General features: G+C 40.8%; 1 protein-coding gene across 1 annotated transcript in view; it reads left to right on the top strand.

Annotated features, from left to right (window-relative positions):
- Positions 1-22802, top strand: part of ERC2 (ELKS/RAB6-interacting/CAST family member 2) — a 903427-nt gene that overhangs the window by 713674 nt on the left and 166951 nt on the right. The window contains exon 15 of the mRNA XM_039257435.1: positions 2198-2332. Coding sequence (XP_039113366.1) covers positions 2198-2332 — 135 coding nt within the window. The remainder of the gene's footprint in view (positions 1-2197; positions 2333-22802) is intronic.

Below are 22802 nucleotides of genomic sequence, written 5' to 3'. Positions count from 1 at the left end.
GGTCAGCAACAGCTCCACTGACCTGCTCTTTCTCACAACCTGTAACTTGCCCATTGGGTCTTCTGACACTTTAAATAGGCAAGAGAAGAATGAAAATGCTATCAGCTGCCAAAGGTTGCCTGGGATTTTTATTTAATTGTTAGGTGGACTTTTCCCTCTATTTTTATTGTTTTTAACCATATACATGCATTTTTTACACCCTCTATGGGACTTTCGAATATCGTATACATTTTTCAAAACGGGGTGAGTAAATCATGAGACATCCATTGGCAGATAGAACTGGGATATGAAGTGTTTCCAAAACTTAACAGAACCACAGCATCTATGGGAAAGCTGTTTCTTTTGATTAGCTGTTTGTCTTTTCTGCTAGTGGCATGGCTAAGAGCAAAGGCTAGATATTGAGAATTGGAAGACCCAGGAAATCTCCATGTTCTATGTAAGAAATGAGACTCTGGGGGCTGAAATTTCTGCCTTGATTTTCTAGTTGCAAGTGAGGATAGTAATAATTCCTCCCAGGAAAGTTTTGAGGATAAGTTAGATTGTACATGAAACAGGCTACAAGAATACACTATGTTAGGTCCAGAATTGTTATCAAAATATTATTTATATTATCTAATAAAATTCCAGCATATTGGAAGCTCTGCCAGCCTCTGATTTCCAGGTCTCCTGAAGTGCTGATGGTTCACTATCATCTCAAGCCACCAGTGGGATTGTTATGGCAACTCATGAGATGTCCTCAACTCTCAGTGACCTTCCCTGGCTCAAAACAAATGTGCAGTCACCTCTAGTATGGTAGCATCCCTCAAAATTCTGGCTCTTTCTTTCAGTCCCTCATTGCAGCAACATGCACAGTATATTCACATCTACTAGGCCCTATGCTAGATTCTGGGGAGAGGCAGGGGAAAGAGAGAGCCTCAAGTCTACTGACAGTTGGACAGGTAGATCTGAAGTTACAGAGCAATGAAAAGCAGGAGTTGCACATGTCCTGGCATTAGGGATAGGGTCAAGAAAGGGCTCCTAGAGAAAAAATTGTGAATTAGCCAGACACAGAAGGTAGAGGTGAGAGAAGGTGACTGGGGGAGATATCACAGGCAGAGGAAACACCATGTATAAGAAGAAGAGGTTTCTTACTGTAAACAATAGCAAGAATAATAGTAATAATGGCAATTATTTTTTACTGTAAGCCTATTATGGACCATGAACTGACACTTGAAACCCATTGTATCTCTAGCTCCTCACAGTGACCCCACGGAGAGAGATACCATTACTCCATCTTATACTTGAGAAAAATGAAGCTTACAAATAGTTAACTCTCAAAAGACCACATAACCAGCAAAGATGTAGAGCAGGGCTTGAATACAGACAGTCTTATCTCCAAATACACACGTGTAGTCTCTACATTTCCTGGCTTTCTGGGCTGGATATCTTTATCTGCCCTTTTCCATAGTCTTTAGGCATTTTTCTAGATTCTATGACCCTGTTAGGTCAATTCATTGCTGGTCTGTTTCTTGCCTTACATAATAAAACAGTACAATTGTGTGTCCTGGGAATTGAAACCATGACATGTAGTGCCTCATGTGACAAACACAGTGGGGCATAAATTACAACAGTCAGCTCTTCTGCATCAACTTTGCTCCTTTTGCTCAATCTCCCCCAAAAGCACTATCAGTTAAATTGTCCATAGAGAGCATTCCCTAGAAGCCATCGTAGCAGCAGACCATCTCCACTGCTATTTTTGCATTTGGCAGCTTTTTAGTGGATTCCTCTGCCTTGTCTTGCAAGACCATCACATGTCTGTAGTTCTGTGTCTGCCCAGCCCTTTCCCATCTTTTCATCCAGGACTTCCTTCTCTCGCTTGCTGAAGGATATAGGATGTGATTGTTGGCAGTTTGTGATTATAATATTACTCTGGACCTGTATGATCGCTTGATCATGTAAAACAAAGCACCTTTAGGTATATGTCCATTTTTCCCCCTTTTAAATCACATAGGGGAACATGCACTTACATCTAATGTAGGTCCAAGCTCTTTTACCAAATGGCATGGTGCATTATTTATTAAGTTTCAATTTGACTAAAAATGAAAATCTCTGGATTAGGAACAAAAGGAGCCCTATAGGTGTGGTAATTTTGCCCTGAGTCTCTTTGGCTAGCCTTCTAGCTCCTGATGGAATCTTCTCTGGTTTTTATTCTGTGCAGACCCAGAACAGAATGAAGCTGATGGCAGACAACTATGATGAGGACCACCACCATTACCACCATCACCACCACCACCACCACCACCGATCTCCTGGGAGGCCACAACATTCCAATCACAGGCCCTCTCCCGACCAGGTCAGTTTCATTGCCGCTTACCTCCAGGACCCCTTTTACCCTTTGGATATTTTAAGATAAAATAAATAATCCTCAAGAAATAATAAACAGCATAAAGTGATACGTCCTTTGAACTGAAACTAATAGCTTTGGTATTTATTTCCATCACTCAAGGAGTCTAAATGTTTTCCTTTCTCCTTCCTCTTTAAGGTTTTGTCTGTTCTTGTTTATGTTATGCATTTTCTTTCTTCCCCTCCTTTCTACTTTCATAGATATGAAGTCTATTGCTGGCTCGGTATCTAATGGTGGGTTACTTTGGAATGTCTCTTTCAGAGTTTTAAGAGAAAGCACTTTGTTTCCATGAGCTTGGCAACCAGAGAAGCCTTGAGTTTGCTGAGCACTTTCCTAGAAAATTCTTTAGTGATACAAATTAATGGTGGGGTAAAACAACATGAAGAGAAATCAGTTTTGCTTGCCTTTTAGCCAGTGAAGTCAAAGGGTCTGGTTTATTTGATTTGGACCCTATCTTCTCCCTTGACTAAGCAAAGCAAGCGAAAAGAAGAATTGACAAAAGCAAAAATCTCCTATGGTCTTCCATGATATTTGCATTCACCCAACAAATATAAAAACTTTTGACAGTGTTTAGGGTTAAAACTCCTAAAGGTGAATTTCATGGAAATTATGAGATTAAACCAGATTATATAACCAATATTAACATTATTTCCTCCTTTATTGTACTCTGAGGTTCCTGTGTGTGTGAACTTAGTGTAACTTACACAATAAATTTCAAGAGTGATGGGGCCACAGGTAATGAAATAGAATCATCTGGATAAGTGTTAATGCCTTTGTTATATGTTTCTGGGTATGTGAGGTGGGAGGGCTTATTAGAATTACTTGTGTGAAGAGAGGTTTAACTGTTTGTTGGAGGAGGAGGAGGAGGTGCTTATTATGCTCCTAAGACTTTTTTTTCAGATGGCTCTGTTTCCTTTTCACCTCTTGTCACTAGTATCCCAAAGGAGAAGTTAAGATTTCCAAATCTCCAAGATGTCTTACCAGGAGTACAACTCCTAGGGGGACCATTTGTATGGTATGCCACATAAGAAATGCTCCCTGGAGCTGTGCAGTGAAGTAGATCCAACCAGGAGGCCCTCTGCCCCCACCCTAGCTTGGCCCTACCCTTTTGCCCGGAAGCATTTGCCTTCAGAGTCCTCAGTACTGTGGGTCTTCATATAGGACATCTAGATTTCTGAAGCCAAGTGCAGAAAGGCACCAGTTCATGTTATTAGCTCTCAAAAATGGTTCTTAAGTTGGCAATCAGCAAAGTATAGAGAGATAAATTTCATGTCATTATCTTGTATGCCTGTGGCTTTGCTTTGATCTAGCTTTATTTTTTCAATTTTCATCCCTTGCCATCACTACCATCTCCTCATAGTCACCCAACCTGACTACCTACTAACTAAACATCTTCTTTCTTGTTCTTGGTCCCTGCCTTTTTCCACACTGCCCTTTGCTCCTTGACCTTCTCCCAAGAGGGGTAAGTGTGAGGTTTCATTGGTGCTAGAGGGCCACCCTGGGCTTTCCCCCAGAGAGAGGAACAAAAAGTACTATAGAGGCAGAAAGAAGGATTTAGAGCCCAATTGGGGGAGTGAGTCACACAAAGACCTGTTGAGATAACAGACAGGCTTATTTCATCACAGAGACACATATGCTAATATGTCCTACTAGAAACTGGACCAAATTTACCTGCTTTGTGAATGATATTTCTCACAAAAGCTATTCTCCTGCTAAATTACCAGAGATGTTTAATCACAAAATAGAGGTCTTGCCAGCTGGTTGACCCTCTTATGTTTGTCCACCAACAAACACTAGAGGTTGTCATAGGGCAGAAGTCATTGCCCTGAGGCAATACCTTTTCCAGAAGAGTTATAACATCCCTCAAGGTGTGTCTGGCTAAGATGTGTCATCACGAGCTCTGACATACCTTTGTCGTTGCTACTGTTAGGAAGATGGTGATGATCTTCCCCCCTCACATCCTTCATTTCAGTGACCACTCTAAGCAACCCAGAGACATAGAGGCAGATAGCCTCTTCTACATATGAGAGACCTAGGCCCTCACTTGGGGGGAGGGAGGGAGACTGACTAGGGCTCTACTTCAACTAATAATTGGAGCACATCTTCCATGCCAGCCTCCACACTGGCCTTGAGAAAGAACATGAGAGACAAGACTGAACCCCTGCCTTCAGGGAGTTTTGCCGTCTACTCTGAAGACAAAAATCCAGGTCATCAGATGTCTCATCAAGTTTTTTCTGGATCACATCAGTCAGAACATGCCATTCATTTAAAAGGTAGTTATGACTTAACTAAAGGCCCATGACTTAGGAATTAACTCTGCAGTGAAGTTCACCTTGAACTTGAAAGTGACATACCCTTGATCAGAAGGATAACTTTGTGGTTTTAAATTGGAGTCAGCAAAGGTATAAGGCTTCTTTGCTACACTCTTTCAATTAGAAAAGAGAGTTGACTATGAAGACCTGGCATGCGTAGGTTGACTCCAGTGACTGAGACAGCAACATCCTCTGGGGTGGTGATCTTTTTGACTAGGAGTCCCAGGTCTACTACAACCATGCTCTCGGCTATAATCACCCAACAGCTCATATACCAAAATATGGGTTGTTATAAAACTAAGTTCCACAATGTAACGGTCATCTGAAGACTGAGAAGTCTTTCCTAGATGATTAAAACTCTATTCAAAATTGTGCAAACATATATACTCGTATGTGTAGAGTGGAGATATTTCTCAGGAGAAAGTGACAATGTAAAAGTCTCAACAATGGATTGATTTGGATGAGAATTAAACTAAATGTCCATTATGTACACATGTTCACTAAACTGACTTCAAGGGGAAAGGTCTCTTCCAAGAGATTCCTCATTCCCTTCCCATGAATATTTCAGCACTGACTTCCCTGTGACCTAAGCATTGACCAACAATTCTGGAAGAGAGGCTACAAAATGTTGCCTTTGTCTCTTGAGTTTTATAAAAAGATCAGAACACATAAAAATAGAGAAATATAAGAAAGCCAGTCACTTTGCTACTTTTCCAGAGAAGTTCATTTTTCCTTAGGAAATTCAATTTAAGTATTGCTGGGTATTTTCAGAATTGGATTCTTTTTCCATTTCTTCCCCATTCCTTTCTCCTTCACTATGATTTTGCTTTCTCCTCAGGAGAAACTGAATCCAAGGGTTATAAGTCTAGACGAGCATTTCCCTAAGTAACCTTTGGAACATTAGTCCCAGGAGGAAAGTCTTGAAACAAAGATTCAGTGAGCAAAGAATTTTGGGAAAATGCTGCATATTATAACTCAATTTTAGAGAGTCTTGGTGCAATTAGCAGATCAAAGGATCTGCAAAGTCATATAAGAAAGAAAGCTCTCCAATTTTATTTAATCCAGCATTTCCCAGACTTATTTGATCATAGAATATTTTTTTTTCTTTTCTTTTCTAGTAACATCTGTGCTCTGAAAAATACTGTTTTCAGAGTATCAGGTGAAGAAAGACTACCCGGTTTAAAACATAACTGATTCAGTTTCCATCAGGGTTTTTCATCAGAAGGTGGAGTTTTGAGGCAATTTCTGCAATGCTCTGCATAGCAGAAAATGAAAGTACCTCTTTCATTCATGTCTTGGGATACCTTTACAAAGACTATAAAGTCTGAGAATGAGTTATCCCACCGATAACTCAGTAGATCTGAACTAAAGGAATCATTATAAGGGTGAGGATCCAGGAAAACAAAGATAATCATAAATACACATACCCTCAGAAATTGAAAATGAGTGTGATGAAGGGAAGAGACAACTGGGATAACACATGGTACCAGTGCAATAGTCTAGACCCCTCCCCAAAAAAGGAGTAGGTGGGAATTGGTGGCCTGTCCCGATGATGGCCATAGCCACTGAAAATGTCCAAGCAGATCATTCAGACACTTCCCAGTAATAATGCCTTGGGAAGTTTTTCAAACCAAGAAGTGGGCACAAGGGGAGACAGCAAATATTTCCCATGACACAAGCTACTGATAAGCTTTGAGAAACAACAAAGAATAAATGGGACAGGCTGGAACCACATTCGTGATTTTATTTTTAGTGACATTACCAAGACTAATTTTAGAAAAGCTAAGTGGAAACTCAACTTCTACATGCCCCCTGTACCTGTCATCAGTATCTGTTATTTTCTCTAAGTACCATCTTTCTTTGCCATATCAATCATGTCAAGTCTTTTTACTATTTTTCCAGGCATCATATTATTTTTATTGTCTCACAAAAAATTGTATTTTATTAATCTTCTAATGGCTTCCAGGTATATAGAAAATCATAGCATCAGAGTGAACTCCACACTCCAGCCACCTCAGAATGCCAGGCCTTGTTCAGGCTGCCTTTTGGCATCCAGAACTCACAATCCTGTGCCTGGGTCTTAGGTTGGGCATTGGGTCTTTAAGAACCTAGATCACACTACTTTTTTTGTGCAAAATATGCATCCATTTGTTAAAGCATCTGCCACTCTGATTCTCATTTGTAGGAGCCTAAATGGTAAAATCCTAAACATTTCTGGTCTGGAAACCTCAAAATATATGGCCACTTTCCAAGCCCAGAACTTGCCTTTCTTCTCTCTCCCTCACACACAGGAGTTGGGAAACTCAAGGACTTTTGACTACTTTGAAGACATTCAGATCCCATTTAAAATTTAAATTTCGCATTTTACTTATAGAAATGCTACTTCAAAAAGGAGGGCTACAGAGTTCAAGAGCATGGAAACATAATACTCCTTAAATTATTATGGAAAAATTTGGTTGAATTGTATGTTCTATTCATACTCTTTGTTATGTATCACAAAGCATATTCACACCTGCCTTGCCCATAGTAGGCACTCAATAAATGTCTGTTGAAGGAATTATTCCCTAAGTACCTTTGGGAAATGGAAAGGACAGATGGAAATATCCCCACCGTACATGTAAAGAATCTGGTGCTCAGAGATGTTGTTAATTATTCAGAGTCACACACCTGACAGTCAGCAGGCCCACGATGAGGTCCTGTGTCTCGGACTGCCACATTGGTAGCAAACTCTTTGGCTGTCAGTATGGATGTATTTATGCAACCACGTATATTAAATATGGTTGCATGGCTATAACATCAACTCTTTCTAGAGTACAAATGTGCTGTTTTTCTTTTTTCCCACTGAATTATAGTAAATTTTATACTTTTTAAATTTAATTTCCAAACTTGAAATAAAATATCATTCCATCAGCTCTTTCCATTTTCTCTGGCCCCCATTGTCTTTATTTTCATTCTTCTGTTATGTGCCTTTATCTTTTCATTTCCTCCCCTTTCACCTGTTCCCCTTTATTCTTTATTCTTGCTGTCCCTGTACCAGGGACAACACAGCTTCCTACAGTTCTCCCACTGCGACGGAATGACCACATTGAGGCCCTCAAGCAGTGGAGAGCATGCTATAGAGAGGGAGGGGAATTGCTCTGGGTTACAGAGAGCCCTTAGCAGGGCACTGCCAGGACCCACATTCCCTTGCTCACTCACTTATGAATCTCTGCACTTGCAAGGGCCTGGAACAAGCCTAGTTCCCAGAGCAAATCAGAGGATGCTTCAGTGGGCTAGGGGCTGCCACCAGATCTGCCAGAAAACTGGACGTACTTTAAGATCATGACCTTATTGTGCCAGAAGCTGGGTTTTCCATTTTGCATCCTTAACTTTAGGGTGTCCACTCTGCAAATCTATTTCCAGAAAATTGGTTGTCTTAGTCCTAAATATTGCTCATTCCACTTAGCAATTTCCAGAATTTGTCTTCAAATGTAAATAGTGAACTGTGGTTCTTTCTCTGTTGCTCCTGGATACTGTGTGGTCTGGGCACATGTTGGCTCTCAGCCAAGACTTGAATTTGTACAACTGGACACAACTCAGAACACTGAATGTCCGCTTCAATTTTTTGCTGAAAATTCCCATACAATTTTACTTGAGACACTTGTCATTTTCTCATAAGCTGTCAAATAACTTCGTCAGAACCCAGAACTAGATGTGGCCTTCTTTTCAAGCTATATATATGGGACAGATATACAGATTGTATTTTAAGATGTAGTGAAATGGTCTCAGTGATCCCACCCATGTTGACTGCACCTGTCCTCTGCTTCACAGAGGCTGTAACCCTTGCTGCCTTGGTTTTGAGATTTTTTTGTCCCCAAACATCTCCCCTCTTCCCTATTCTTAGACAAAAAAGCCATAAGGTAGAGTTAGCTCAAAGTAAAAAGTGTTCATGCCCTCCTATCCTTCCAACTCTGTCCATGCTGCACACACTTGAGGCTTGGGTACCTGCTCTCAGATAGAATTAGTCAGTGTCCTGCAGAGCCTTCCCATAGGAGAGGAATTGCAAACCATCCCTATAATTAGGTCCTCATTGAGGGTAGTGGCCAGAGGCCAGTGACATTTCCAAATCCCAGGTATTTCTTAGCCCCAGATATGTGTGGTAAAAACCCCCTGCTTTCCTCCTCCTCCACCGCTTCCTCCTCCCAGAGACCTGCATTTTATGTTTGGTCAATAAGGAGTTGGTGGAGTCCAATTGTCCACCAGGAGAATGAAGCTGTCACAGCACCCACCCCCCCCACCCCCCCCGCCAGGCCCTGATACTTCTCAGAAAGCCAACGCAAGGCCCTTGGATTCCCCACTTTCCTACAGCCCCTCTCTGGGAAATGGTAGATGGGGTTTGTGATTGATACCCCTGCTTTTGCCTTATACTTTCACCAACAGATTAGCCAAAGTGCAGCCCTCTGAATTCTAACAAACAGACAAGGGGTTTAACTTGCTCCGTTGCCCTCCAAAGATGGATTCTGTATATAGAGTTGTTATTCCTAACTTTTGCTTAAGGAGGAAAAAAATAATTTATTTTATGTTTTGAGGTTAAATGAATGTGGGATAAATGTATACATAGTGTCCTGTGTGTATATATGTATGTATCACTATATGTCAGACGAACTGAGGACTTTTCCACATATGGAAGAATTTCTCAAGATCATGTTTAACTAGAAATTTCTCTCCCTAACTTCCCCTGAGTACATGTTTGAATATACATTATATATACATACATACGTGTATGTAAATAGGTTTTCATGTTTCCTACATAGAAGAAAAATTAACTACCATGTATCAAAGCTTACTAAAGTATTGTTACAGAACAATGGAGAAAAGTAGAAATTTGAGTTCCCTATGATAGTAACCTAATAAGAAAAGTTATATATCTTAGGTTTCTATCATTGGTTTCCCATTCAAGCTAGTATACCTGAAGCCAGTCTGAATAAGAAATGATCAGGTTTTTTTATACTGCAAACCTAATTTCATGGCCCACTGCTTGGACAAAGCCTTGGGTTTTGGTTTCATGGAGGGATGAAGCCTTCAAATATTTTTTTAATGTTTTTTATTTATTTCTGAGAGAGAGAGACAGCATGAGCAGGGGAGGGTCAGAGAGAGAGGGAGACCCAGAATCCGAAACAGGCTCCAGGTTCTGAGCTAGCTGTCAGCACAGACCCCGGACGTGGGGCTCAAACCCATGAACCGTGAGATCATGACCTGAGCCGAAGTTGGACGTTTAACCGACTGAGCCACCAAGGCTCTCTGGGATGAAGCCTTCAAATTCAAAAACCCATGAATAAGGCTTTTGTTAGGCTGACGTTTATTGGATGAGAGCAGGGTTCAGAGATTTCAACCATTCCCACTATTGGGCTGGTCCTCCCTCTCACAGTCAGAGCCAAAGACACCCTAGGATGCATTTTGAAATAAATTTTGTGAGCCACTTGTCTCTTTTCTTTTTAGAAATTAAAAATTGAGATATAACATATTTAACATTATATTTGTTTTGATCGTATAACACAATAGTTTGATATACGTATGTATTGCGAAATGATTAGCAAAATAAGTTTAGTTAACATCTACCACCATACATACCCTTTTTTTTAACAAATTCTTTTTTATTTTCTTATGATTATTTGTCTCTTTGCTGGTACTCCTTTTATCACAAGTGAATTGGAAGATGCTGTGTTTAAAACCCAACAGATTTTTTTTTTAAAGTAGGTGAAATAGAAAGGTAGCTCAGATGTCAGTTTTTTCTCTATCCCTCAAAGACGACCAAAAATCCCCAAAGCTACTAAAACACGAGTCAGGAGGAATGCGTGGTTTGTCACCATTGGGATATAAAGGTGGCAGTTTATGTGTTTGCTTGTTTTTAAGAGCAGAAGCTCTGGAATGACCCTGCCAGGGCTCTCTGTGAGGCCACAGGCAAAGAAGGAAATGAGGACAAACCTCTGCACTCTTGCTGGGAGAGCATTTAATGGCTCCTTCCTCCTCCAGCAGTGTGAGCTCACCCAACCATCACAAGCCACAGGAGAGCAAGGGAGGAGGGGTGACAGACCCTGGGAAGCTGGCTTTGCAGATGAGCAGGTTGTTACCAAAGCTCTCTAATCTGGGTGTGATGTTAATTCCTGACATGTAAGCACATGAGGGCATGCTGTGATAAACCCTGCCAGGCAGGGTCTTCGTGCCTGGGAAGAAGGCAGAGCTGCTTCATGTGGCAGGATCCTCCTGTTAGAAGAAGATTTTTCCTCACAGAAGATTTGAGCCTGTAGGGAGATCTGTCTTATTCTATTTTGGGTAAAGTTTCTGTTCCCCTTTTTACTGATTCCTCTTAGTTTTAAATCTTGCTTGCAGTATTAGGGTTTCATTAAAAGATTTGTTGCAGTATCTTTTGAGTCAGCAGGGGCTTTCAGACGCAGCCTGCACTCCCCAGCTTGTAGATGTAACTCATCTTGGCAACATTGGAGGGTTGATTCCTTTTCAACTTGCTGCATTAATCCAGTCACATTTGTCTAAGAGGCAGCACTTCGGCTCCCCCATTGAAAGGAGGTGGCCAACCTTGAAATGTCTGGAAGCCGGGAAATCCATTTTCCGTTGCTAAACACCATTGCTTCTCTTCTTTTCTTGAACTGATGTCCTAAGGATCACATTTGACTTATACACACGAGGCACTTGCATCACCCTGAAGATAAGTGAACAGCAGAGGAAAGAGAATTGGAAACATCTTTTAAACTTACACTGCATGCGTGCACGCGTGCACACACACGCACACACACATTCTGAAAACTACCTTATAGAACAATAGCACTTTAAAAATTGTTTCAGCATCCCTAGATGAGTAAATGATCTGAGTAACCTCTAGCTGTGAACACCCCCTGAGATGCTAAAATGTCTAAGGATGGTTTTATACACTATCAGGTCCTTTTCACACATACCCTTTGGCCTTTGGCCTTAGTGCAGTGTCAAATAATTTGTTGCAGTAGTAGCAAACTATCAGATGCTACCACCAGGGATGGTGTGCCTAGTTATATTCCTGTGTGTTTGTAACATCTACAGAAGGGTTTAACTTACATTCTCCAATTTAATTCAGTCAGCACCTTATGAAGTGTCAGGGTCAGGATATGATCCCATTTTCTTTTTGAGGCAGCTGAGGAAATGACGAGTCAAGAAGCTAGAGGATTTGGTTGCCCACTAGCCAGAACATAGCAGAACCAGAATCATGTTAAAAACACAGTTTTCACTGTATTTAACAAAGCCAAGTGTTAATGACTGATGGGTGAGGGAGCAAATATAAAGCCTGTCTCCACCCTCACCCCTTTTTTATGACTATCTGGCAGTAGCTCAGCTTTTAACAGATGTTGACTTTGGGCTCTGAAACAATATTGTTGGCCAACATAGAGCCTTCCAGTATTTCCATCTACAGCTGGGTATCTTGCATCTTTCAGCTGAGAGATCTGGTGCCATGTACAAAAGACTCGTTTCTCAGAATTACTTTTGCTTGAAGGAAATGGAAAACTAGTTTCTTCAAGTTGCCCCACATTGAACCACACACACACACACACACAAAATCAAGAAAATGCCTGAAGATACTTCATTAGAAGTAAAAGAGAAAGCCAACCACTGCCCCCCGCCCCTCCCCCCCCCCCCCCCCCCCCCCCCGCCCAACCTCCACCACCCCCACCAAATTCTATAATGTTTTTAATGGCTTAGCAAAGGACTCAGGTGGTTGCCCTCCTTAGGGTATCCCTGTGAGTTGAACTTGCTGAGAAGAACCACCCCAGACAGCACAGGCTTCCGGTCTCTGCCTCTCACTTGAGAAACACCCTGGTGTGTCTTTTAAAATACGAACATCTCCTGTCAAGTTTCCCCTCAGCCAGTGACATTCAGTTTTCACCAGTGGTAGAAGAATAAACCAGGAAAGTGGCTGGTGTAGTGCAAAGGGGGAAGGAGCCATCCTTGGGAGAAACAAGTAAACACAATCTTGGCAACTCTAACGAACTCTGGAATCTAGGCAGCCCTCTGTCTCAGAGGAGTTGAGTCATTCAAAAAAGAAAGAACTGATCCTATATACTTACTCATTTGGAAATAATTTGTTAAATTCCCACATCTGAGACATTGTGAGGCCATATGAAATGAGTGAAGGCTCTGCCTTTTCCCCTCAGGGACCTTGAAATTTGTTGGGGTGTTGCTGATATATGCACATTTAAGAGACAGGTGCTGTTTGCATGTGAGGTTCTCTTTCTTTGAGGAACTAGAGAGACCATATCTAAGTTGTGCCATCCAACTCCAACCAGGACCTTCAACAGCTCAGAAAGAGGGCAGTGCAAAGTCCAAAGTGCTTCAGAGCTGAGAAAAGCAGAACCAACAAATGCCTTTGGGGTCACCATGAGCTCTTCTTTCTGTGGCTTCAGAGTTCACATGTCAGAGGGTATATATCTTTGTGGTCGTCAGACTGGAATTTGACCCTGGCTCCACAGCTCCTAGCCAGGTGTCCTTTGGTGAGCTACCTGATCTTTCTTTCTAAGCCTTCCTTTCCATATCTGCCCAAAGAGCCTCCCCAAACCTGTGTCAGGGGACTGTGGGGAGACTCAGTGAAGAAACACAGAAAGCGGCTTACTTTCACCTTGCACAGGTGCTAATAGCTGCTGATTCATTTCTAGCCCAGGTCAGAAATAAGCTAACATTTATATTGTAACAGGGCACAAAGAAGGTATCTGAACCTAGCTAGGACTCTCTTCTTCTTTGAGGGAACTTGTCTCCAAATGTTGTAATAGATACAGGCTGTAACAAATACAGATCGTGTAAGAGTTTACAGCCATTCCTGACCTCATCACCTGAACAGAGACATCATCCATAGGCAGAGGAGATGAGAGGATGGATGCATGGTCTCCAGAGGGAAGATTTGGATTTGACCCTGAGAGTAAACTTACTAGTGCTCTGACAAGGCTAGGTGACCCTGTTTTCCATATTCATACCCATTGTTTTACTCCTTTACCCATGTGTTTGTCTTCCCTGCCTCTGGCCAAGCCCATAGTTGGAAATGCCAAGAAGAGTTGATTTGGTTGAACCCAGACATGGGGCACATCATAAATCGTATACTGTAGTCCTGCTTCCAGGACTTGTGCAGCCAAAGTTTGTAGAATCCTCGGGCTTGATGTTTTCAGAAAGTGTCAGAGAAGGCGTGTACTGAAGTAGGCTAGGGATAGGTCTGGTGACTGTCTACACCAGACCCTGTTAGAATCGGGACGATCTCTTTTCATCCCTTCCCTCAAGGAAGCCAAGGTGAACTTTCCAGCAGAGACAGCTAGCTGAATTCTCACAGAGGCCATGGGCTGATTTCAAAGTGATGCTTCCATAATTTTACTCTCATTTTCAGCTAGGACAGGTGTGACAGTAAGGTCTCCTTTAGGAACTTAGTCTTCCAATTTCAAGAAAAAAAGCTGACTGTTAATTCTTTTTTTTTACAAATAGTTTATTGTCAAATTAGTTTCCACATAACACTCAGTGCTCATCCCCACAAGTGTCCTCCTCCATGCCCATCCCCCCTCCCCCCCCACATCCATCAGTCCTCAGTTTTTGTCAGCATTCAAGAGTCTCTCATGGTTTGCCTCTCTCCCTTTCCCCCACCATTTCCCCCCTTCTTCTCCCCCTTGTTCCTCCGTCAAGTTCCTCTTAATCCTCCTATACGTGCAAACATATGATATTTGTCCTTCTCTGCCTGACTTATTTCGCTCAGCATAACACCCTCAAGGTCTATCCATGTTGCTACACATGGCCAGATTTCATTCTTTCTCATTGCCATGTAGTATTCCATGGTATAGATAAACCACATCTTCTTGATCCATTCATCTATTGATGGACACTTAGGCTCTTTCCATGTTTTAGCTATTGTGGAGAGTGCTGCTATGAACACTGGGGTCCATGTGCTCCTATGCCTCAGCATTTCTGTATCCCTTGGGTAAATTCCTAGCAGTGCTATTGCTGGGTCCTAGGGGAGTTCTATTGTTAGTTTCCTGAGGAACCTCCACACTGTTTTCCAGAGGGGCTGTACCAGTTTACATGCCCACCAACAGTGTAGGAGGGTGCCCGTTTCTCCACATCCTCGCCAGCATCTAGAGTTCTCTGATTTGCTCATTTTAGCCAGCTGACTGTTAATTCTAATTGTAGGCGTTTTTGAAAGAATATTTGGTGATAAGCTAGGGCTTGCCTGCTGGCTGTAGCTAATACTTGAAAATAGAGACCAACTAAAAGTTTACACTGGGCCGTTTATCATGTCATATTACAGAATTCCTTCCCAGAGCTTCTTTGCTGGGGCTAACAAATTCCCCCTCTTCCAAAAGGAAGTCACCTATCTTGTCAATGATGACTCATTCCTTTGTCCTTAGATCTTGTCATCAACATAGCCCTGTGAGCAGCCTGTCCTGTGAGAAATTTTGTTTTATCTTAGTATTTAGAGAACCCCATTAGGGACCAGCATCTGGGACTGCAGGCTTTCCATTGAGACCCCATGTAATCTCTGGAGCTATACGTTCATCCCAAGGTTATTTGATAGCTAAGCCTCCCAGCTCTTCCAAATTTGCTATTTTGTGGTCACTGTGTGCTGGTCTTCAGCCCACCTTGGATGTTCCCATCCCCAGATGCTGTGGAAAAAAGTATACAGATGACTGATGGAGTAGAGGCTTTCTTCCCATCCAGATATTTTGGCAGCTCCTGGCATAGCAATCACTCAAGAAGGACACACGAGGGAGCAAACACTAGGCAACATCCAGAAAAGCCAGTGTAAAGTAGATTTGGAAACAGAAAAACAAGGAAACAGACTCTCCCAGACCTAATAGATGCATTTTGAAAGTCCCAAGAATTTCTAAATAACTTGGCATGAAGTTAGGGTTCAAGTGACAGTTATCTGTTTCTCATTTTTTGGCTCCCAGATTTACATTTCTGTGCAGTAAGGTTGCTGAACAAATTAATATTTGCATACAGAGATGTAGGCAGTGCAGGAGTCAGACAGCTGTGAACGTTTGGAAATACTTGGAGCTCCCCCTCTGATTAGCTCCTGCATTTTCGTTTTTTATTCCCCAAGCGGACACTCATTCTGACCCAGATCACTTGGTGATTAGGGTCAATTCATGTTTAAGCTTTGAAGATTAGAGAGACCAGAAATGGCCACCACCTCCCCTTCTATTTTCTGTTAAACTTTCAACTTAGAAACAAAAAACCTGAAAAAAATGCATAATATTCTGAGTTCACTAAAGGAATTTATCCACATTTCTGCCATGTTAAATGTTAGCAAAGTTTATATTGGACTGTCATATTTCTTTACTTTATTCACCAGCATTCAAGACGTCGATCTCAACATCTGGTTTTTAATAACCCTGGACATCTGGGAGCTCCTTTTTATTCCTATGGTGGACGAGGCACAGTAGTGATATTGGCAGTGTATATTTTCAACCTACAACTCCTGTCTGTTTCAATCATAATTAATTACCCCTTTTTAATATATTTAATTTGCTAAAAGTGATTTGCATTAGACCACATTTCACTGTTAAGAAAATACTGGTAGATTCTGGTGGCAGTGGCTTTCCTTTTTTTCTTTCTTCTTTAAAATTTAAAACCCTCCACGAATGGATTTGAAACAAACTAAATGTGTACATGTTGTTGGGTTTCAAATGCAAAATGAAATAAACTTCTCTGTAAGGAAAGTGATTTTACAGTCATTTAGAAGCGATCAACAGGGGCTGTGCGCTACATTTTAGGGAAACCTCCTATTTTGTTTTGTGACTTTGACAAATCATAGCATCACTCTGTGCCTAGAGTTTCCCTATGGCAGTGACTTTGGGGGTCAAAAATGTTATAATGAATGCTAGGGCTTACATCCAGAGAAATATACTTACATGCATACCCACAACATTCTTCTTAGAATTCCAAGGAGTGGCTAGACCCCTTGAAACCCACTTGTAGATGCCTGAGGGTCCTTTGCCTTAGACTTTCCTTCTTCATTAGCATAAAAAGGGACATCGACTTTGCTTTTCTCCAAGATCTCAGAGGAAGTTTAATGAATATAAAAATAGTATTTCTCAAGTTATGTAGGGAAAAGAGAAGTTTATTGCCAGGAGCAATTGCTAGATTGTATAGTAATTGATAAACACAGATAAATTTTACAGGAGAAGACCCAGCTAAAATGATCAGTTGTACCTTTTTTTTTTAACCAGAGTATTCCTATCTAAACTATCAGTGCAAGTTCACAGATTTGTCCAATTCAGACCCTGCAAATCACTGATGGACTCAGATCAACTGGGTATTGTTAACCCTTCAAGGGACATAGATCCCTTCGGCAGTCTGGTAAACTCAGGACATTTTTAAATGCATGAAATAAAATACATTGAAATACAAAGAAAACAAATTATATGAAAACTCACTTCAAAGACCACAGATCTGAATGTTTGAGTTGATGAAAATCACCTTAGCCTATTGACAAGATTATACTGAATTATATTGCTGTTTTTCTGGATCAAAAATGGTGAAATATTGGCATTTTTATAGGATTCAAACAAATATTACAACAACTTATGCAATAAGAGTCGAAATGGTGAGAAAATGATCCAAGTTATTTTTTTCCTGGTCCTAGTTTTCAAAACAAAGAAGCAAATCATGGCAAAACCTGACACTGGGGATTTATTAAAAGACCAGGCTCCCAAATTATGTGTGAGACCAGGATATGAACCACTCAGTCTTCTACACTTTGCAGTAAAAAGTGAGAGTTCTTGTTCAAAACACGACCCTGAGATGGTAGATTTACTTCGGGCTTCGAAGATTAAATTTTTCTGCCTATTGGCCACTTCACTAAGTGAGGAAAGTGGCCAAAGCCATTCTGGAAACATTTTCAACAACAAGAATTCAGACCAAATAAGTTTCAGTTTATCCATAGTTGAGCACAATTTTTAAGTTAAACAAAACTCTTTCTACAAGCATTCTACTGAATTGAAAGTTTACTCTCTTCTCTTTGAAACTTATTTGATTGCAAATGTATAATCATTCCATGTAAATGTATAATCATTCCATGGCGTGCACATCCTCTTTTAAGCTGAGAGCAAACAGAACCTGACAAATCAAGAAGATCACAGCATGTTTGAGCCTTTGTGAAATAACTAATGTGAATTATTGCATGCTACAAAAGTTTGTTCCACCCAAGGAGATGGAGTTGTGTTTTTTTTTTTTAATTCTTCTTCAGCCTTTATTGATACTCTAAGCTTAAGAGAAATTAAGGGTATTTGATTACTGTAATTACTTCTCTGCTTACTTAAAAGGTTTAATCTACTCCTTAGGCATATGCAATTCAGATTGCATGCTTTCCAAAAATATAATCATCTGTTAATGTAGACTAATTTTAATCTTCTAATCCAATCTTGACACAGAGTCAGAGCTGGGTGGGTGGAATGTTTTTGTGTGGGGGTTGCCATAGATACAAAACTGAGTTATGTATTTGACAAGTCAGTGATGTGGAACTTAAGTTACTATAGATTTTTTTTTTCCTCACTCTTTAAGATTAAAAAACAAAGTGAAGACCAGTATGCCTTTCCAGTGCATCACGGTGTAACTAACCTTCTCTTCTTTCATTCCGGTGCTCCCCTCCTCTCCGTGCACCTTCCTCCCCGGGCTGGCCACAGGATGACGAGGAGGGCATATGGGCATAGCCGGGCCTGTAAACCAAAGTTCCAGTTTTGTTTTGAGGGGTGAGAAACCATCTTTTATATCATTTTTCTTTTAAAAATTGCATTCTGGTGTTGTATTGTATGTGTGCTCAATTGTGTTCGCTGGTGTTTGTGACTGTGCCCCGCTTCTGTGCTCTGTGACCATCCCCAAGAGACCCCTCCTTCCTCCTACTCCTCCCTGCAACCACATTATTGCTCTGCTGTGTTGGGGCTGGGTTGAGCACGATTCAAATGTTTCTGTGTTATTTAAGATGTAAACTATGCCCTTGCTAGGATTTATACACACTTTTTAAGGCATGATTGTGGACTCGGAAATTGTCACTATTCTCCAGTAGCGGTTTTCAGCGAACTGCTTGCTTTTACCAGATACACCAGTTTGGTGGTGTGACTCTCATGTCCTTCTGGTTCTGTCCAATGTTTGGCAAGGAATAAGGAAAATAAAACTGTATATCTTCATGGAGCTGAAACTATCATCTCTAAGAAGCCCATTTGATGGATTGTGCTATCTCTTCTATGGCAGTTTTGAAGAAAACTCAAGGATCAAGGCATAGTGATGGTGAATGGGTAACTGTATCTCTTTAAATGAATTAGAATAGAAATCTCAGTATTGGCAAGTTAGTGGCCTTATATCTGTTGCCTTTTTTTTTTATTTACAATTGTGCTTCTTATAGAGCTTTGCATTATAAATTTTGCACATTGCATTTTCTCAGAGCGTTCGCTCTTTTAAAGGCTGCTTTTTAGCCAGTAAGAATGTACCCTCTATTTCTGTGTTATCTGCATTGTAACTGAATAGTGGCACATGTAATTGCCACATGGTTATAAGTGGAACATTGAATTCTAGAGACTTGCTGCCATGGATCACACCTCTCCAGGATACTGCAGGTTGTTTAACAAGTCATTAACTCCCCAGAGTTGAATCCTTATGGGTCCATAGAATATGCTGTTGAACTGATGATACCGTATATGACATTTTCTTCAGAACAAGGGATGTGGTGAATTGTGTGCCATGGTGATTTTGTATGGTCAAAAAAACCTCAGTGTGTGGTTCTTTTTCTGGAACAAATGTGAAATGTCACAAATGTCTGTGATTAGAGAGGCAGTTTGGAGGGATAACTGAGCAGCCGTGCCCTTTCCCAAGTCTTGCCTTCATATTGCATGGTAGTGGTACTTCAGGTGAAGTAAAACAGTAACTGGTATGTTTTGCCCATAAAAGACAGTTTAATTTGTGTGTTTCACTGCTTACTTAAACCTGCTGCTGGTCCCGCCAGTGACTCAGATGGCTTTCTCTGGTCCTATGTGGGAATACACACACAGTGGCCGATTTTCAAATACATCTTTCTGCATAGTAAGGATGTAACACTTCCTGGATCCATTTGCTGCCAGTAGAACGTGTTTCTTGGTCACATCAGACTATCTGTCTCCCCTCTTCCTGCTTTCCTGGGTAAAGGGGAAAACAGCACTGGAATTAACTCTTCCAGATGCAGAGTGTTTCCAGAGGGAAGCTTGTCAGTGTGAAGAGGTGGGGAAACCAGAAAAATTCCTAAGGTCCTATCTGAGATTCTCTCCCTATCTAGGAAAAACTTTAAGGAAAACATCACATTTACTCATGCAGAAAAAGTAATACATGTGTCAACTGACCTACAATAACATTAAATAAAAATAAAGGTTTTATAAGGTTAAAAAGCAAACGTTTGAAATCTGCCCACAGCATGCATAGAACAGGTAGACAAAGGAAGGTCCTAAGAGTTCGGGGTCACTTTGAGAAGAATGAGTAGATCCTACTTGGGGCTCTTCCTTGAACCTCTTTCTTCTCCCATCGTAAGTGCTAGGGTGCTGGCTGTATTTGTGTCTCCTCTTGAGTAGCAAAGATATTTATTGCTCTTTCACAAGACTCACGACATCTGCCCTGCCATCCGCTAAGCTAGGACCCAAGTTGTCATCCTCAGGGTAGAACTGGGGCCACGGCTCATAGAAAACCTTGCTTTGCTCAAGGCAGAAGGAGACAACAGTGTTAATTAAGCCCCTACTCCCTTTATTCTTTCATGAATTTCCCCAAGCACCATGTACCCCAGAAAACAAATGTCTTCTGAAAATTAGTCAATATATAATCCTACTTTAATATGTTATAATAAATTTTATAGACTTCTGAGGAAAACTACTTATCTTTCTTTATGACTCCTTTAAACAAGTTTGCTCAGATATCCTCAGGCTTTTAAAACCATATCTTAAGGATTTAAATAATGAGATACTGGGAGAACCGTCCATTTTTGAACAGCCGTTGCATGTTTTGAGTCATATTACAATCTGTGAGGCCTAAGGAGACATTAAATTTATAACTAAAGATGGATAATAGTGGCACATTAAAAATTAACTGTTTTGAATATTTTGATTTATGGCTCTTATAAAAGAAACATTACAAGAAGTTATTTTACTAGCCATCAGTAATATGCCCAGAATAGCATCAGAAGTCTCTGACTTGAATCTGGTGTTTGGGGCTGAAATGAATCATAATTTGGGAAAAGTCGCTCCAAAAATTACAACAAATTGGAATTAACATAACAGCCCTGACAACTCCTCCTTTTTTTGCCACTTCTAGACACTAGTCCAGGCATGATTTATTTGTCTTACTGTGATCATTCGAGGGTGGTGTTTTCTGAGAGCAAAGTGAACTGAGGAAATTTTCTTTTCTGAAGAGTTTCAACAGCCCCTGAGTCAGGCTTTCCCCCATAAACCTCACACCCCCAGCCTAGCCTTATCAGCATGTGACCGATACAGTCCACAGAACCCCATTCTTAGAAGGACTCCATTCTTGCTTTAATGCTCTGCTGTCACCATCTTCAAATTCTTAGTCATTTTTGAACATGGGGCCCCACAATTTTATTTTGCCCTGGGTCATACAAATTACGTAGTTGGTGCTGCTTGGATCCAAAATACATTCCTATATTCTGCTTCCAGTTTCTCTCTACTCTCCCTGCCGGCTCCTCCCCACTCCTACTTTTCTTATGCCTAAAATTTACCTTTGGCTTGCCTAATTTTTCTGGTTTTCTTGCAGAGACTCCATAGGTCACATTTCCAGCAAGTTGTTGCCCTCATGGGCATCTCTGCAATGTGTGTTCAATCAGTGACCTCTCACCCCCTACTTTTGATTGTGAAAATGTGCTCCTGGAGCCCTTAGTACATTTTCTATCTTGCTTTGCAAGATTCTTCATTACTTTCCTTCAGGAAAATCCACTTGATGTGGCAGTCATTTATATCAACAAATAACTCTTCATTTCCACTGAATGGAAGTGCTTTCCTTGGACCTCCAAGAAGCACTTTGTTTTGTGAACATTCAGTGAGATGGGGCAACAAGGGACCAAATCTAAGCACCTTGTGAGATCTAGTGCCATACCTGCCTTGACATTGGAATGTTTGAGCTTTTACTGTGAACTCTCATAATTAAGCAGACATAGAACACAAGGTCATGTTTATTTCTTAAACCACTGAGAAAGGAAGAAGTCTTTTTAGACTGAAAACATGAAAATTTATAGGACTTGATTCATAAAAATACAGATGTGGGCATTAACAAGTTTTGGCAAAGGGCCATGATGCTGGTAGGTGCATCCTATTCAAAATCAAGAATTGTAGTTCTGTGCCACCAGCAGATGGACACTGTTACAGTGCAGGTATGAATACAGAGTGCAAGTATGAATCATAGAGCACTTAGACACAAGACAGGTTTTTTTTTTACACGTAGAAGCAGTGCTCAGAGGCCGGTGGAACTCTCTGTCATGCCTCTTGTCAGGAAGAATGAAGGAGGTATTTTATTGTAGCTGGAAAGTTTATATCCTCCTTGTTTTCTCTTAGTACAAAAAGTCTAAACACTAGATTTGTGCTTGTACTGGGGCAAGAGAAATCCAGTAGCTGGGAAAGAAGGCGTGGAAAGAGCCTTGGGTTTTCAGTTTTCCTAACTGACACTCCATTTTTTCTGCAAAGTAGAGGGTTCCTTATACCTCTTGTACAGGGATACCAACCTCTGTCTCCTATGGCTTGAGGTCAGATGCATCTCTTCCTTGTGCCATTTTATTTCATTCATTTATTTATCCATTCAGTCATTTTCATATAATCATCCATTCTTTCATCAAATGGTTAAATTCTTGGTTATATGCTAAGAAAACAATGATAAGTAAGGTAAACATGGATGCTACCCTCTGGATCTTTCAATATAGTTGAGGGAAACAGACCACAAAGAATTACATGTAAATGGAAACCTTATACATTTTGATTGTTGCTTTGATGGAAACCAGGAAGATACTGAGATTAACAAGAGGAATTTACTTGGTTAATCTACTTCAGAAAGGATTTCAGCAAGCATCTCTCTAAGGAAGTAAGTTTTATGCAAAG

This window comes from Hyaena hyaena, unplaced genomic scaffold, assembly GCF_003009895.1.
Source record: "Hyaena hyaena isolate Hyena2069 unplaced genomic scaffold, ASM300989v1 scaffold_618, whole genome shotgun sequence".
Classification (NCBI taxonomy): Eukaryota; Metazoa; Chordata; class Mammalia; order Carnivora; family Hyaenidae; genus Hyaena; species Hyaena hyaena.
The sequence above is the reverse complement of the archived record's forward strand: the minus strand, read 5'-3'. Positions and strand labels throughout refer to the sequence as shown.